This window comes from Mesoplodon bidens (genome assembly GCF_964165515.1).
Source record: "Mesoplodon bidens genome assembly, chromosome: 4".
NCBI lineage: Eukaryota > Metazoa > Chordata > Mammalia > Artiodactyla > Ziphiidae > Mesoplodon > Mesoplodon bidens.
In genome coordinates this window covers 73,754,507-73,768,206 of record NC_138160.1, presented here as the reverse complement: position 1 = coordinate 73,768,206, position 13,700 = coordinate 73,754,507, and the positions used below count along the sequence as shown (strand labels likewise).

General features: G+C 36.5%; 1 protein-coding gene across 5 annotated transcripts in view; it reads right to left on the bottom strand.

Moving 5' to 3' along the window:
* POLR3G (RNA polymerase III subunit G) overlaps positions 1–13,700 on the bottom strand; it is a 95,426-nt gene that overhangs the window by 20,634 nt on the left and 61,092 nt on the right. For all 5 annotated transcript variants that reach the window (XM_081232437.1, XM_081232434.1, XM_081232433.1 and 2 more), the window contains exons 2-3: positions 11,888–12,009; positions 10,232–10,361 (exon numbers count right to left, since the gene is read on the bottom strand). In XM_081232437.1, coding sequence (XP_081088563.1) covers positions 10,232–10,361; positions 11,888–12,004 — 247 coding nt within the window. In that variant the 5' untranslated portion in view covers positions 12,005–12,009. The remainder of the gene's footprint in view (positions 1–10,231; positions 10,362–11,887; positions 12,010–13,700) is intronic.

The following is a 13,700-nucleotide window of genomic DNA, read 5'->3' as shown; positions in this document are numbered from 1 at the left end:
AGCTGTTATTTAAAAAGAAAATTAATTACTGGGAACTTTAATAACAAAGTATAGTAAACTCATTATATTCCACTATTTCCCTGGTTTTGAAGGTATATTCACCCAAAATGGGCTACATCCTTTGGATGCAGCTAACTGTGCATCAACTGTGCATCATGAATTTGTCATGTACAAGCCTTAAATATAAGCATTTCATATATCCTGATTCCAGATTTCAAATACATCTTTAATAAATTCTAACTGATTATATCTGTTTTTTCTCACACCTGCACCACCCAAGTGATTCTAGATGACAAATACATTTCTATTAATAGGTTTTAGCTTATCATTACTTCCAATTCTTCTTGTATTAGCACCATCAAAATGTAACACTTTAAAAAACTGTTATGGTTCACACTTTTGTTGAAGAGAGGATGGCCCAGCCATCTTCTTTGATCTATAATTGTAAAACATTTTCATAATTAGATTTATAATTACCAATTAATGTGATCAGTCCAATAAATTGTTTCATTTCTACATAATCTATTTCCTTTCAATCATCTTTGTCTTTGCCTTTGCCTTCAGCAGTTGTCTTGTTACAAACTATATGAAATAAAATTTGGTATATAAATACCATCAAAAAAGAAAAAAAAATGGTCACATCATTTTAGCAAACAGAATTTTCAAGGTTCCTATCACAAAATATTATGTGAAAGATTAATTGTATGAAAATACCATATGTCCTTTTCATTCTTAGAGATATACTGTTTACTCATTGATTCATGAGTTCATAGTAGAGAACAGTTAATGAAAAGTGATGAAATAATATCTATGATGATGAAACAGTAAAATATTTCAAGATGCAAGAAAAATAAGATCATTAAGGTTCCAAACTGTATTTTAGATTTATGAAAGGGTCCAATTGGCCAGTATGGTAATGCTAAGACCATATGAATTTTTTTTCTTTTCTAAAGCAAATTCTCTTTGTTCTTTGGAAGATGTCTATGAAAAAATAAGTAATGAATATCAATCACTACATAAAATAGTAAGAACTGCTCAAAAAGAAACTAAAAAATTAAAATGGACCCTGACAGTATATTGAGAGTTAATAAACCAAACAAACTCCATTTGTTCAATAACAGACCTTGTGGTCACAATGCAGGTAAATGTATGATTTCCATTAAGCTTCTGAAATGGCTTACAGAATCATCACCACTGTCACTCCTGTTTCTAGCTCAGAGGACCCCAGTGGTTCAGGAACCTGAGCTGGGAACCACTGGACCAGATGCTGTCTATGCACCTTTGCAGCTAAAACTCATTAAAATAATAAAATTCATTGATTCATTTCTCTTTATTAAAAATATAATAAATTTCATTGCAGAGAAAATACCAATCATTTCTATAATTCTACCTCAGAACACTATAAACAAACATTGAATCTATTACAACATGAAATATGTTTAATCTGTGCCCTCAGTTCTTTGTGAACAAATCTCAATGCCCTGAGCCACCAGCCATTTGATTATAAGGAAGAGATCTCCTACCTTATTTGTCTAAGTCTGTAGAGCTTTAGTTCTTTACATTAGTCCATAAGTCTCCCTTTCTTAAAGCACATAGGTAGTGGGGGATGAGAGAAAGCTGGTGAACATACAGAGATGGAACACTATCTAGAATATGGCTCCCTATGACAGTTGTGCACTTCTATTCAGTCTGGCCAATTCTTTTCCATTCATGGTGTGTATACGCACACTATGTGTGTGTGTGTGTGTGTGTGTGTGTGTGTGTGTGTGTATACACACATAATGTATATATACAGTATATATAAAACTGTATTCACACATATATATTATATTTTTTAAAAGCCTTTATTTGCTTTTTAGTTATTAATTAATTTCTTTATTTATTTTAACATCTTTATTGAAGTATGATTGCTTTACAATGGTGTGTTAGTTTCTGCTTTATAACAAAGTGAATCAGCTATACATAAACATATATCCCCATATCTCCTCCCTCTTGAATCTCCCTCCCACCCTCCCATCACATCCCTCTAGGTGGTCACAAAGCACCGAGCTGATCTCCCTGTGCTATGGGGCTGCTTCCCACTAGCTATCTATTTTACATTTGGTAGTATATGTAAGTCCATGCCACTCTCTCACTTTGTCCCAGCTTACCCTTCCCCCTTCCATGTCCTCAAGTCCATTCTCTATGTCTGCATCTTTATTCCTGTACTGCCCCTATGTTCTTCAGAACCGTTTTTTTTTTTTTTTTTTTTAGATTCCATATATACGTGTTAGCATACGGTATTTGTTTTTCTCTTCATGACTTACTTCACTCTGTATGACAGACTCTAGGTCCATCCACCTCACTACAAATAACTCAATTTCATTTCTTTTTATGGCTGAGTAATATTCCATTGTATATATGTGCCACATCTTCGTTATCCATTCATCTGTCGATGGACACTTAGGTTGCTTCCATGTCCTGGCTATTGTAAATAGAGCTGCAATGAATGCTGCGGTACATGATTCTTTTTGAATTATAGTTTTATCAGGGTATATGCCCAGTAGTGGGATTGCTGGGTCGTAGAGTAGTTCTACTTTTAGTTTTTTAAGTAACTTCCATACTGTTCTCAATAGTGGCTGTATCAATTTACATTCCCACCAACAGTGCAAGAGGGTTACCTTTTCTCCGCACCCTCTCCAGCATTTATTGTTTGTAGATTTTTTGATGATGGCCATTCTGACTGTTGAGAGGTGATACCTCATTGTAGTTTTGATTTGCATTTCTCTAATGATTAGTGATGTTGAGCATTCTTTCATGTGTTTGTTGTCAATCTGTATATCTTCTTTGGAGAAATGTCTATTTAGGTCTTCTGCCCATTTTTGATTGGGTTGTTTGTTTTTTTTGATATTGAGCTGCATGAGCTGCTTGTAAATTTTGGAGATTAATCCTTTGTCAGTTGCTTCATTTGCAAATATTTTCTCCCATTCTGAGGGCTGTCTTTTCGTCTTGTTTATGTTTTCCTTTGCTGTGAAAAACCTTTTAAGTTTCATTAGGTCCCATTTGTTGATTTTTGTTTTTATTTCCATTTCTCTAGGAGGTGGGTCAGAAAGGATCTTGCTGTGGTTTATGTCATACAGTTTTCTGCCTATGTTTTCCTCTAAGAGTTTTAGAGTGTCTGGCCTTACATTTAGGTCTTTAATCCATTTTGAGTTTATTTTTGTGTATGGTATCAGGGAATGTTCTAATTTCATTCTCTTACATGTAGCTGTCCAGTTTTCCCAGCACCACTTATTGAAGAGGCTGTCTTTTCTCCATTGTATATTCTTGCCTCCTTTATCAAAAATAAGGTGACTATAGTTGTGTAGGTTAATCTCTGGGCTTTCTATCCTGTTCCACTGATCTATATTTCTGTTTTTGTGCCAGTACCATACTGTCTTGATTTCTGTAGCTTTGTAGTATAGTGTGAAGTCCGGGAGCCTGATTCCTCCAGCTCCATTTTTCTTTCTCAAGATCGCTTTGGCTATTTGGGGGTCTCCTGTGTTTCCATACAAATTGTAAAATTTTTTGTTCCAGTTCTGGGAAAAATGCCATTGGAAGTTTGATAGGGATTGCATTGAATCTGTAGATTGCTTTGGGTAGTATAGTCATTTTCACAATGTTGATTCTTCAATCCAAGAACATGGTATATCTCTCATCTGTTTGTATCATCTTTAATTTCTTTCATCATTGTCTTATAGTTTTCTGCATAAAGGTCTTTTGTCTCCTTAGGTAGGTTTATTGCTAGGTACTTTATTCTTTTTGTTACAGTGGTAAATGGGAGTGTTTCCTTAATTCCTCTTTCAGATATTTCATCATTAGTATATACAAATTCAAGAGATTTCTGTTCATTAAATTGTATCCTGCTACTTTACCAAATTCATTGATTACCTCTAGTAGTTTTCTGGTAGCATCTTTAGGATTCACTATGCATAGTATCATGTCATCTGCAACAGTGACTGCTTTACTTCTTCTTTTCCAATATGGATTCCTTTTCTTTCTTTTCCTTCTCTGATTGCTGTGGCTAAAACTTCCAAAACTATGTTGAATAACAGTGGTGAGAGTGGACAGACCTTGTCTTGTTCCTGATCTTAGAGGAAATGGTTTCAGTTTTTCACCATTGAGAATGATTTTGGCTGTGGGTTTGTCATATATTGCCTTTATTCTGTTGAGGTAAGTTCCCTCTATGACTACTTTCTGCAGGGTTTTTATCATAAATGGGTTTGAATTTTGTTGAAAGCTTTTTCTGCATCTATTGAGATGACCATATGGTTTTTCTCCTTCAATTGGTTAGTATGGTGTATCACACTGATTGATTTGCGTATATTGAAGAATCCTTGCATTCCTGGGATAAACCCCACTTGATCATGGTGTATGATCCTTTCAGTGTGCTGTTGGATTCTGTTTGCTAGTATTTTGTTGAGGAGTTTTGCATCTATGTTCATCAGTGATACTGGCCTGCAGTTTTCTTTCTTTGTGACATCTTTGTCTGGTTTTGGTATCAGGGTGATGGTGGCCTCATAGAATGAGTTTGGGAGTGTTCCTTCCACTGCTATATTTTGGAAGAGTTTGAGAAGGATAGGCGTTAGCTCTTCTCTAAATGTTTGATAGAATTCGCCTGTGAAGCCATCTGGTCCTAGGCTTTTGTTTGTTGGAAGATTTTTAATCACAGTCTCAATTTCAGTGCTTGTGATTGCTGTTTATATATTCTGTTTCTTCCTGGTTCAGTCTCAGAAGGTTCTGCTTTTCTAAGAATTTGTCCATTTCTTCCAGGTTGGCCATTTTATTGGCATATAGTTGTTTGTAGTAATCTCATGATTCTTTGTATTTCTGCAGTGTCAGTTGTTACTCCTCCTTTTTCATTTGTAATTGTATTGATTTGAGTCTTCTTTTTTTTCTTGATGAGTCTGGCCAATGGTTTATCAATTTTGTTTATCTTTTCAAAGAAACAGCTTTTAGTTTTATTGATCTTTGCTATTGTTTTCGTCATTTCTTTTTCATTTATTTCTGATCTGATCTTTATTATTTCTTTCCTTCTGCTAACTTTGGGATTTTTTGTTCTTCTTTCTCTAATGGCTTTAGGTGTAAGGTTAGGTTGTTTATTTGGGATTTTTCTTGTTTCTTGAGGTAGGATTGTATTGCTATAAACTTCCCTCTTAGAACTGCTTTTGCTGCATCCCATAGGTTTTGGGTCATCATGTTTTCATTGTCATTTGTTTCTAGGTATTTTTTGATTTCCTCTTTGATTTCTTCAGTGATCTCTTGGTTATTAAGTAGTGTATTGTTTAGTCTCCATGTGTTTGTATTTTTTACAGATATTTTCCTGTAGTTGATATCTGGTCTCACAGCGTTGTGGTCGGAAAAGATACTTGTTACGATTTCAATTTTCTTAAATTTACCAAGGCTTGATTTGTGACCCAAGATATGATCTATTCTGGAGAATGTTCCATGAGCACTTGAGAAGAAAGTGTATTCTGTTGTTTTTGGATGGAATGTCCTATAAATATCAATTAAGTCCATCTTGTTTAATGTGTCATTTAAAGCTGTGTTTCCTTATTTATTTTCATCTTGGATGATCTGTCCATTGGTGCAAGTGGGTTGTTAAAGTCCTCTACTATGATTGTGTTACTGTCGATTTCCCCTTTTATGGCTGTTAGCATTTGCCTTTGTATTGAGGTGCTCCTATGTTGGGTGCGTAAATAGTTACAATTGTTATATCTTCTTCTTGGGTTGATCTCTGGATCATTACGTAGTGTCCTTCTTTGTCTCTTGTAATAGTCTTTATTCTGAAGTCTATTTTGTCTGATATGAGAATTGCTACTCCAGCTTTCTTCTGATTTCCATTTGCATGGAATATCTTTTTCCAACTCCTCAATTTCAGTCTGTATGCGTCCCTAGGTCTGAAGTGGGTCTCTTGTAGACAGCATATGTATGGGTCTTGTTTTTGTATCCATTCAGTCAGTCTATGTCTTTTGGTTGGAGCATTTAATCCATTTACATTTAAGGTAGTTATTGATATGTATGTTCCTGTTACCATTTTCTAAATTGTTTTGGGTTTGTTATTGTAGGTCTTCTCCTTCACTTTTTTTTCCTGCCTAGAGAAGTTCCTTTAGCATTTGTTGTAAAGCTGGTGTGGTGGTGCTGAATTCTTTTAGCTTTTGCTTATCTGTAAAGCTTTTAATTTCCCCATTGAATCTGAATGAGATCCTTGCTGGGTAGAGTAATTTTGGTTGTAGGTTTTTCCCTTTCATCACTTTAAATATGTCCCGCCACTCCCTTCTGGCTTGCAGAGTTTCTGCTGAAAGATCAGCTGTTAACCTTATGGGGGTTCCCTTGTATATTATCTGTTCCTTTTCCCTTGCTACTTTTAACATTTTTTCTTTGTATTTAATTTTTGATAGTTTGATTAATATGTGTCTTGGCTTGTTTCTCCTTGGATTTATCCTGTATGGGACTCTCTGTGCTACCTGGACTTAATTGACTATTTCCTTTCCCATATTAGGGAAGTTTTCCACTGTAATCTCTTCAAATATTTTCTCAGTCCCTTTATTTTTCTCTTCTTCTTCTGGGATCCTTATAATTTGAATGTTAGTGTGTTTAATGTTGTCCCAGTGGTCTCTGAGACTGTCCTCAATTCTTTTCATTCTTTTTTCTTTATTCTGCTCTGTGGTAGTTATTTCCACTGTTCTATCTTCCAGGTGACTTATCTGTTCTTCTGCCTCAGTTATTCTGCTATTGATTCCTTCTAGAGAATTTTTAATTTCATTTACTGTGCTGTTCATCATTGTTTGTTTGCTCTTTAGTTCTTCTAGGTACTTGTTAAGCGTTTCTTGTATGTTTTCCATTCTTTTTCCAAGATTTTGAATCATCTTTACTATCATTACTCTGAGTTCTTTTTCAGGTAGACTGCCTATTTCCTCTTCATTTGTTTGGTCTGGTGGGTTTTTACCTTGCTCCTTCATCTGCTGTGTGTTTCTCTCTCTTCTCATTTTGTTTAACTTACTGTGTTTAGGATCTCCTTTTCACAGGCTGCTGGTTTGTAGCTCCCATTGTTTTTGGTGTCTGCCCCCAGTGGCGAAGGTTGGTTCAGTGGGTTGTGTAGGCTTCCTGGTGGAGGGGACTGGTGCCCGTGTTCTTGTGGATGAGGCTGGATCTTGTCTTTCTGGTGCGCAGTACCGCGTCCGGTGGTGTGTTTGGGGTGTCTGTGACCTTATTATGATTTTAGGCAGCCTCTCTGCTAATGGGTAGGGTTGTGTTCCTGTCTTCCTAGTTGTTTGGCATAGGGTGTCCAGCACTGTAACTTGCTGGTCGTTGAGTGAAGCTGGGTGTTGGTGTTGAGATGGAGATCTCTGGGAGAGCTTTCACTGTTTGATATTACCTGGAGCCGGGAGGTCTTTGGTGGACCAATGTCCTGAACTTGGCTCTCCCACCTCAGAGGCACAGGCCTGACACCGAGCCAGAGCACCAAGACGCTGTCAGCCACAGGGCTCTGATATTAGTAGTGCCAGAAGGCTCTTAACAGCGGTCTTAGCCACTGAATCTCAGCTTACTGACATGCTCTGTGCCTTTGTAGGAGCCGCGACCCCCGCCTGGCTGCATGCTCTTCCGGCTCTGCACCAACTCTCCTTCCTCCAGGTGCCTCTAGGTGGCGCCCTGGGCCTCGTGTGCCTTTTGCACGCAGTAAACAGAGGCTCAGAGTGCAGGTCTGCCGAGGTCATGCCCCGACCGAAAAAGCCTTTACTTTCTTCTTTTTTCTTTTTTTAAAAAATTTATTTATTTTATTTATTTATTTTTGGCTGCATTGGGTCTTCATTGCTGCGCACAGGCTTTCTTTGGTTGCGGCGAGCAGGGGCTACTCTTCGTGCGGTGTGCGGGCTTCTCATTGCAGTAGCTTCTCTTGTTGTGGAGCACGGGCTCTAGGCGCACAGGCTTTAGTAGTTGTGGCACATGGGCTCAGCAGTTGTGGCTCACAGGCTCTAGAGCGCAGGCTCAATAGTTGTGGCACAGGGGCTTAGCTGCTCCGCAGCATGTGGGATCTTCCCAGACCAGGGCTTAAACCTGTGTCCCCTGCATTGGCAGGTGGATTCTTAACCACTGCGCCACCAGGGAAGCTCAAGCCTTTACTTTCAACCATAGTTTTTTTTAATAACACATTATATCAGGAAAGAGAGGTAAACATGAGTATATTCAAAGAGAATATACTTGTATCAATTTGGAAAATTCTATGCAAGAGGTTTCTTCTGGAACAGTAGCAAAAGATTCCTTATATATTTAAATACTTTATTATGCAGTTATCAAAGGTAAAGAGCCTCTTGATCCAGGTATAAGCCAGCTACTCTCCGAAACCAGGAACAAAATTATGTTCCTGGTTTAAAAGACTCAAATAAATGTCTCCATGGTATGACATACTTTTAAATTAGACATGTACTTTAATAACAACCACATTTAGTTAAGTAAGTACATCCCATAATCTAGAGAAGAGACTAATTTTATTTATTTATTTTTTTTTGCGGTACACGGGCCTCTCACTGTTGCGGCCTCTCCCGTTGCAGAGCACAGGCTCCGGACACGCAGGCTCAGCGGCCATGGCTCACGGGCCCAGCTGCTCTGCGGCATGTGGGATCCTCCCGGACCGGGACCCGAACCCGTGTCCCCTGCATCGGCAGGCGGACTCTCAACCACTGCGCCACCAGGGAAGCCCCAAGAGACTAATTTTAAAAAGCTTAAAGTATATCTTACACTATTCACTAAGAATGAATATTTATTAGTTCATTTAATCTTCCTTATTTAAATCTTTAAAATGAGATTTAATTTCATTTTTAAACTCAAATAGAGAAAAGCACGCAACATAATCATGAAAGTAAAAAATTCAGTATTTTTGAGGTAAAAATATCAAACCGTTTATTACATAACTTCAAGAAGCTATGTTTTGAAAAATTAAATAAACTTGTCTAAAATGCTTCTTACAATTATAAGCACATGTAATAGTACTATATAAGCCTTCCTTTTTGATTCTTATCCAATCTAAATCTTTTAGAATGAGGGAAAAGGCTATGCATTTTTAATACTAACGGAATGAAATGATACTATATGAATTTCTCATGTTTTAATGATGTTGTTTTGAGAACTCAAGGATGATATCGATCTCTCTAATTTCAACATTCAGGGGTAGAAACTGAAAATCAATATAGTTCTATGTGCTAAATAACTACTTAGGAATGTGTTCTCTTCCTCTAAAACCAGTTTGCACTTCCGGTCTGAGACTGTCAAGCCTTCTCCAACTGTAATTTCCCCTCTCTGTCCTTGGCATAACCAGTGAATACATATTTTATATTTTATATCTGATATATAAATCGTAAGGCAAAATACAGTCAAGGCTTTCAAAAATTTTAACCAAAATATTAAATAATCAGAGACCTGATTAAAGATTTATGTATAAGGATAGTACTCACAGTTTTATACATACGAGAAAAAAAACTAGAAACAATCTTAAATCTTACAACATGGAACTAGTTACAATTAATAATGTTATATCCACACAAGGGAATACCACATAGTCATCAAAAATCATATTTTCTAAGAATGCTAAGAATATGTGGATAAAATAGATAACTAATAAGAACCTACTGTATAGCACAGGGAACTTTACTCAATACTCTATAATGACCTATATGGGAATAGAATCTAAAAAAGAGTGGATATATGTATATGTATAACTGATTCACTTTCCTGTACACCTGAAACTAACACAACATTGTAAATTAACTATACTCCAATAAAAATTAACTAGAAAAGAATATGTGACAATGATAATAATATGCTATTGAGTGAAAAAGGAAAATACAAAGTAATATGACTCCAATTTTATAAAAGGAATACACACACAGAAGAAAAATCTGGAATATACAATAATATATTAATAGTAGTTCTCTAGACATAAGGAATACAGGTGATTTTTACTTTCTTAATACTTCTGTTTTTCATAAATTTCACTGAACATATAAAACTTCTATTTTGAAAGATAATTAAAAAAATAAAATATCAAAAAGTTTAAGATATATTTTCTGTTAAATCAACATAAATATGCTTTTTCAAGGCAGCTGATTGAAATTTCTGACTGAATCAAATCAATCAGTATTAAAGGTCATATATCTTATGCTGAAACACTATTTCATCTGTAGACAGTGAACCACATAAAGAGTCCAATACGCACCTTGTTTTTCTTCAGGTGTTTCTACAAAATAAGGCATTCTTTTCACTGTTTCTCTCAACTCCTGTTTCAGGGCCAGCACATAATCTTCACTCTCTCCTGTTTTCAGTGGCACTGGTTTATAATCTGTATCCTGTTTAAATTAAGAGGCAATTTAAAAAAATAAATTAAATATTTTAATATCCTTTTTGTCTATATTCTGAAAAATGTCAGTTTTATTGAAAAACTACATTTTACAGGTATTAAGTTTTAAGGATTTTGAGCTTTTATAATCTATTAAACCTTTCACCCATCTCCTATTTTGCTCTTTTTTTTTTTTTTTTTGGCGGTACGTGGGCCTCTCACTGCTGCGGCCTCTCCCGTCACGGAGCACAGGCTCCGGATGCGCAGGCCCAGTGGCCATGGCTCACAGGCGCAGCCGCTCCACGGCACACGGGATCCTCCCGGACCGGGGCACAAACCCGCATCGACAGGCGGACTCTCAACCACTGCGCCACCAGGGAAGCCCAATTTTGCTCTTCTTTTAGAAGTAGAAAAGATACTTAGTTTTCCTACCTGCCCTAATTTTTCTACTGATCACACCAATAATCATTTTGCTATACAGTCTGTTGACTGTGATTCTATATTTTAACAATCAAGGCACCCAAATAAAAGCAGCCTCTTTAGTCTCCTATTAACCTCAGTCAGTGGTGGTGGTACTGGTGGGAGCAGCAGCATTAAAAAAAAAGTAGTAGCAGCTACCATTTAACAACTGGTTACTACATACTACAACCTGGATGTACTCAATATCAGAAAGGCAAAATACCAAGAGCAAAAAGTAGACACTCCCCATGTGAGACATCTAGATCCCCAATACATTTATCCAGGGTCCTCTACTTACATAAATCTTTCAACAAAGGATGTTTCCTTTTAAAAGAGGGAAAAGATTCCTGGAGGGAGTATCTGGTTATTTATGATTTTTTGATATTTTATACTACAGCACATGTGCATCTGGAAATGTAAGCTTACATTTAAACTTAATATAAAGCAAAAACATTAGATTAAAAATTACACCAATTAAGTCTGCAGCATACTCATTAAATTTAAAAGCAACACTAAATGTAGAAATGCTTATATAGTACAAATGCTTATATTCTGAGAAAGAGCAACAAAATTAAAATTGACTTTAATAAGGAAATAAGCAAAAAAAAAGTTCAGTGGGTAAAAGATCAAGTGGTATACTAGGGAACAAAATTAACTCCTATAGATACAAGATGAGAAGAAAATCATTAGGTGAAGGTCTGGCACAATGGGAAGTGAGGACCACTGTAAAACCTGACTTTACTTTTAAAAATATTATTTTAATATTGGAATATATCAATAACAGCATTATAAGATGCAAGGATTGAAAAAAAACTTCTTGGTTCAAAAAATACTGAATACATTCAGGAAAAGGTGTATATAGTTTTCTGTATTTTAAGAAAGCAGTTTGAAAATTAGAAAAGTTTCAGAAAAGAACAGTGGAAATATTTAAATTAAAGGTAAGTGACACAATCTCTTTTACTTTCTTATAGTTAGGATATCGTAATGATATCATATATTCAAGTCTTATACAGAATTTAAATTTTCTCTGAAACATGAAAAAACACCCTGTGAGCATTTTGCTGTTAATGTACTTACAGGAAATAGTGGGGGTGGCTTCAATACTACATCAGGTAACTTTTCACCTCTGCTAAATCCAACTGCCTCAATATTAAAGGTGTAAGCAGCACGTCCTCTTCCTTTATTCCCAGCCATCAGAACTGTTACATCAGAAAAAGTGGGCAAATTAAGACACTGTTAATGATTAAGATTCACTGGATCAAATGAAAAATGAAACCAACATTTTAAAACAAAATACACTCCACTCCTTAAATAGCATGGCCCATTTAAAACACTTCTGGAAAGCAAAACCTGTAAATAAATAAATATGTGATAAACTGACTCCTGAACCCGTCACATCTAGTCACGTTTGGCAAGTAAAGTGATGATGGGCTCAACTACCTCACCCAGATCCTGGGTGGAGGGCTGATCCTGGGGCTCCTTTGCGATGCTGCCCCAAGCGCTGTGCAGCCAGCTGATGCAATTCTCTCCACCTCTCTGTGGTTTGGCAACAAGATCTCAGATAGATATTACAAAATGTGGCCAAGGAAAGGTTGTGCTGATGAAGAGGGGACACCTCGGTTTTTTAATCAACTTGAAGACTATCAGCAGTCATGTATACTTTAAATTTTTAAATAATTCTTTTATCCTAAAATTTGAGTGTTAGAATCCTTGAGATCCTCCAATGTCCTCCTTTTAGAAATGGGAATGGGCTCAGTAAAACTTTGAAGAGGTCTGTCCAAGCAAAAAAAATTTTTTAACTTCAGAGAAAAACATCTCAAATAGTTAAGTTAAAGGTAAGATAAATCTGTACTCTTTAACTTTAGAGATAATAACAATGTCATTCTTAAGTCCTGTACTGAATTTCTGAATCGTCTGAAATGTGATTACACTATACAGTTGATGCTTGAACAACATGGGGTTAGGGGCACCGACCCCCCCATGCAGTTAAAAATCCATGTATAATTTTATAGTCAGCCCTCCGAATCCGTGGTTCTGCATTCTCAAATTCAACCAACCTCAGACTGTGTAGTGTTAGTATTTATTGAAAAAATAATCCATATATAAGTGGACCCACGTAATTCAAACTTGTGTCGTTCAGAGTCAACTGTAATGCGAAAACAGGATTCCCACACTAGGGCTCTTTCACTACAACTCTGCATTGGACTGTAGTGAAGATTATAATGCACATTCTTTAAATCTTTCCCCCAATGATGCTACTGAGCATCATTCAACTCTGTAAGCCCAAGAAAGCAATAATATGCCCTCCATACCACTGTAACAGTTCCCTCCCTTTTTTCCCTAACCATTTATGTGTTGAAAAAAACAAGGTCATTGTCCTTTGCAATGCTTCTCCAACTTTAAGGCATGTGCAAATTACCTAGGAATCTTGTTAAAAGGCAGAATCTGAACCAGCTGGCCCAGGGTGAGGCCTGAGAATCTGCATTTCTAACAAGCTCTCTGAAGCTATCAGGGCTACTGGTTTGCAGATCACACTTTGAGAGTAGGAAGGCTGTGCAATTTCCCATATTCTGGATTTGCATGATTGATTACACAAGATGTGGTTTAACACATTGCTCTACTTCCTGTATTTTCTATAAACAGATGGAATCGAGGCTTACTCAAATTTGGGTTTGATATTTTACAAGAATACTTAAAAGAGATGCTCTGTTTTTCCTACTGCATCACAGGACGCACATGAAGTCTTTCTCGGTGATGTTCTCTGGTCACTGGGTTTAGGTGCTGTCAGTCTGTTTCGTCCAGTATAAAGTTCCTACCAGTTTTCACTTAATGATTTTAAAATTGCAGCCATTGATGATCATAGCCTAGATTCACGGTTCCATTATGGATT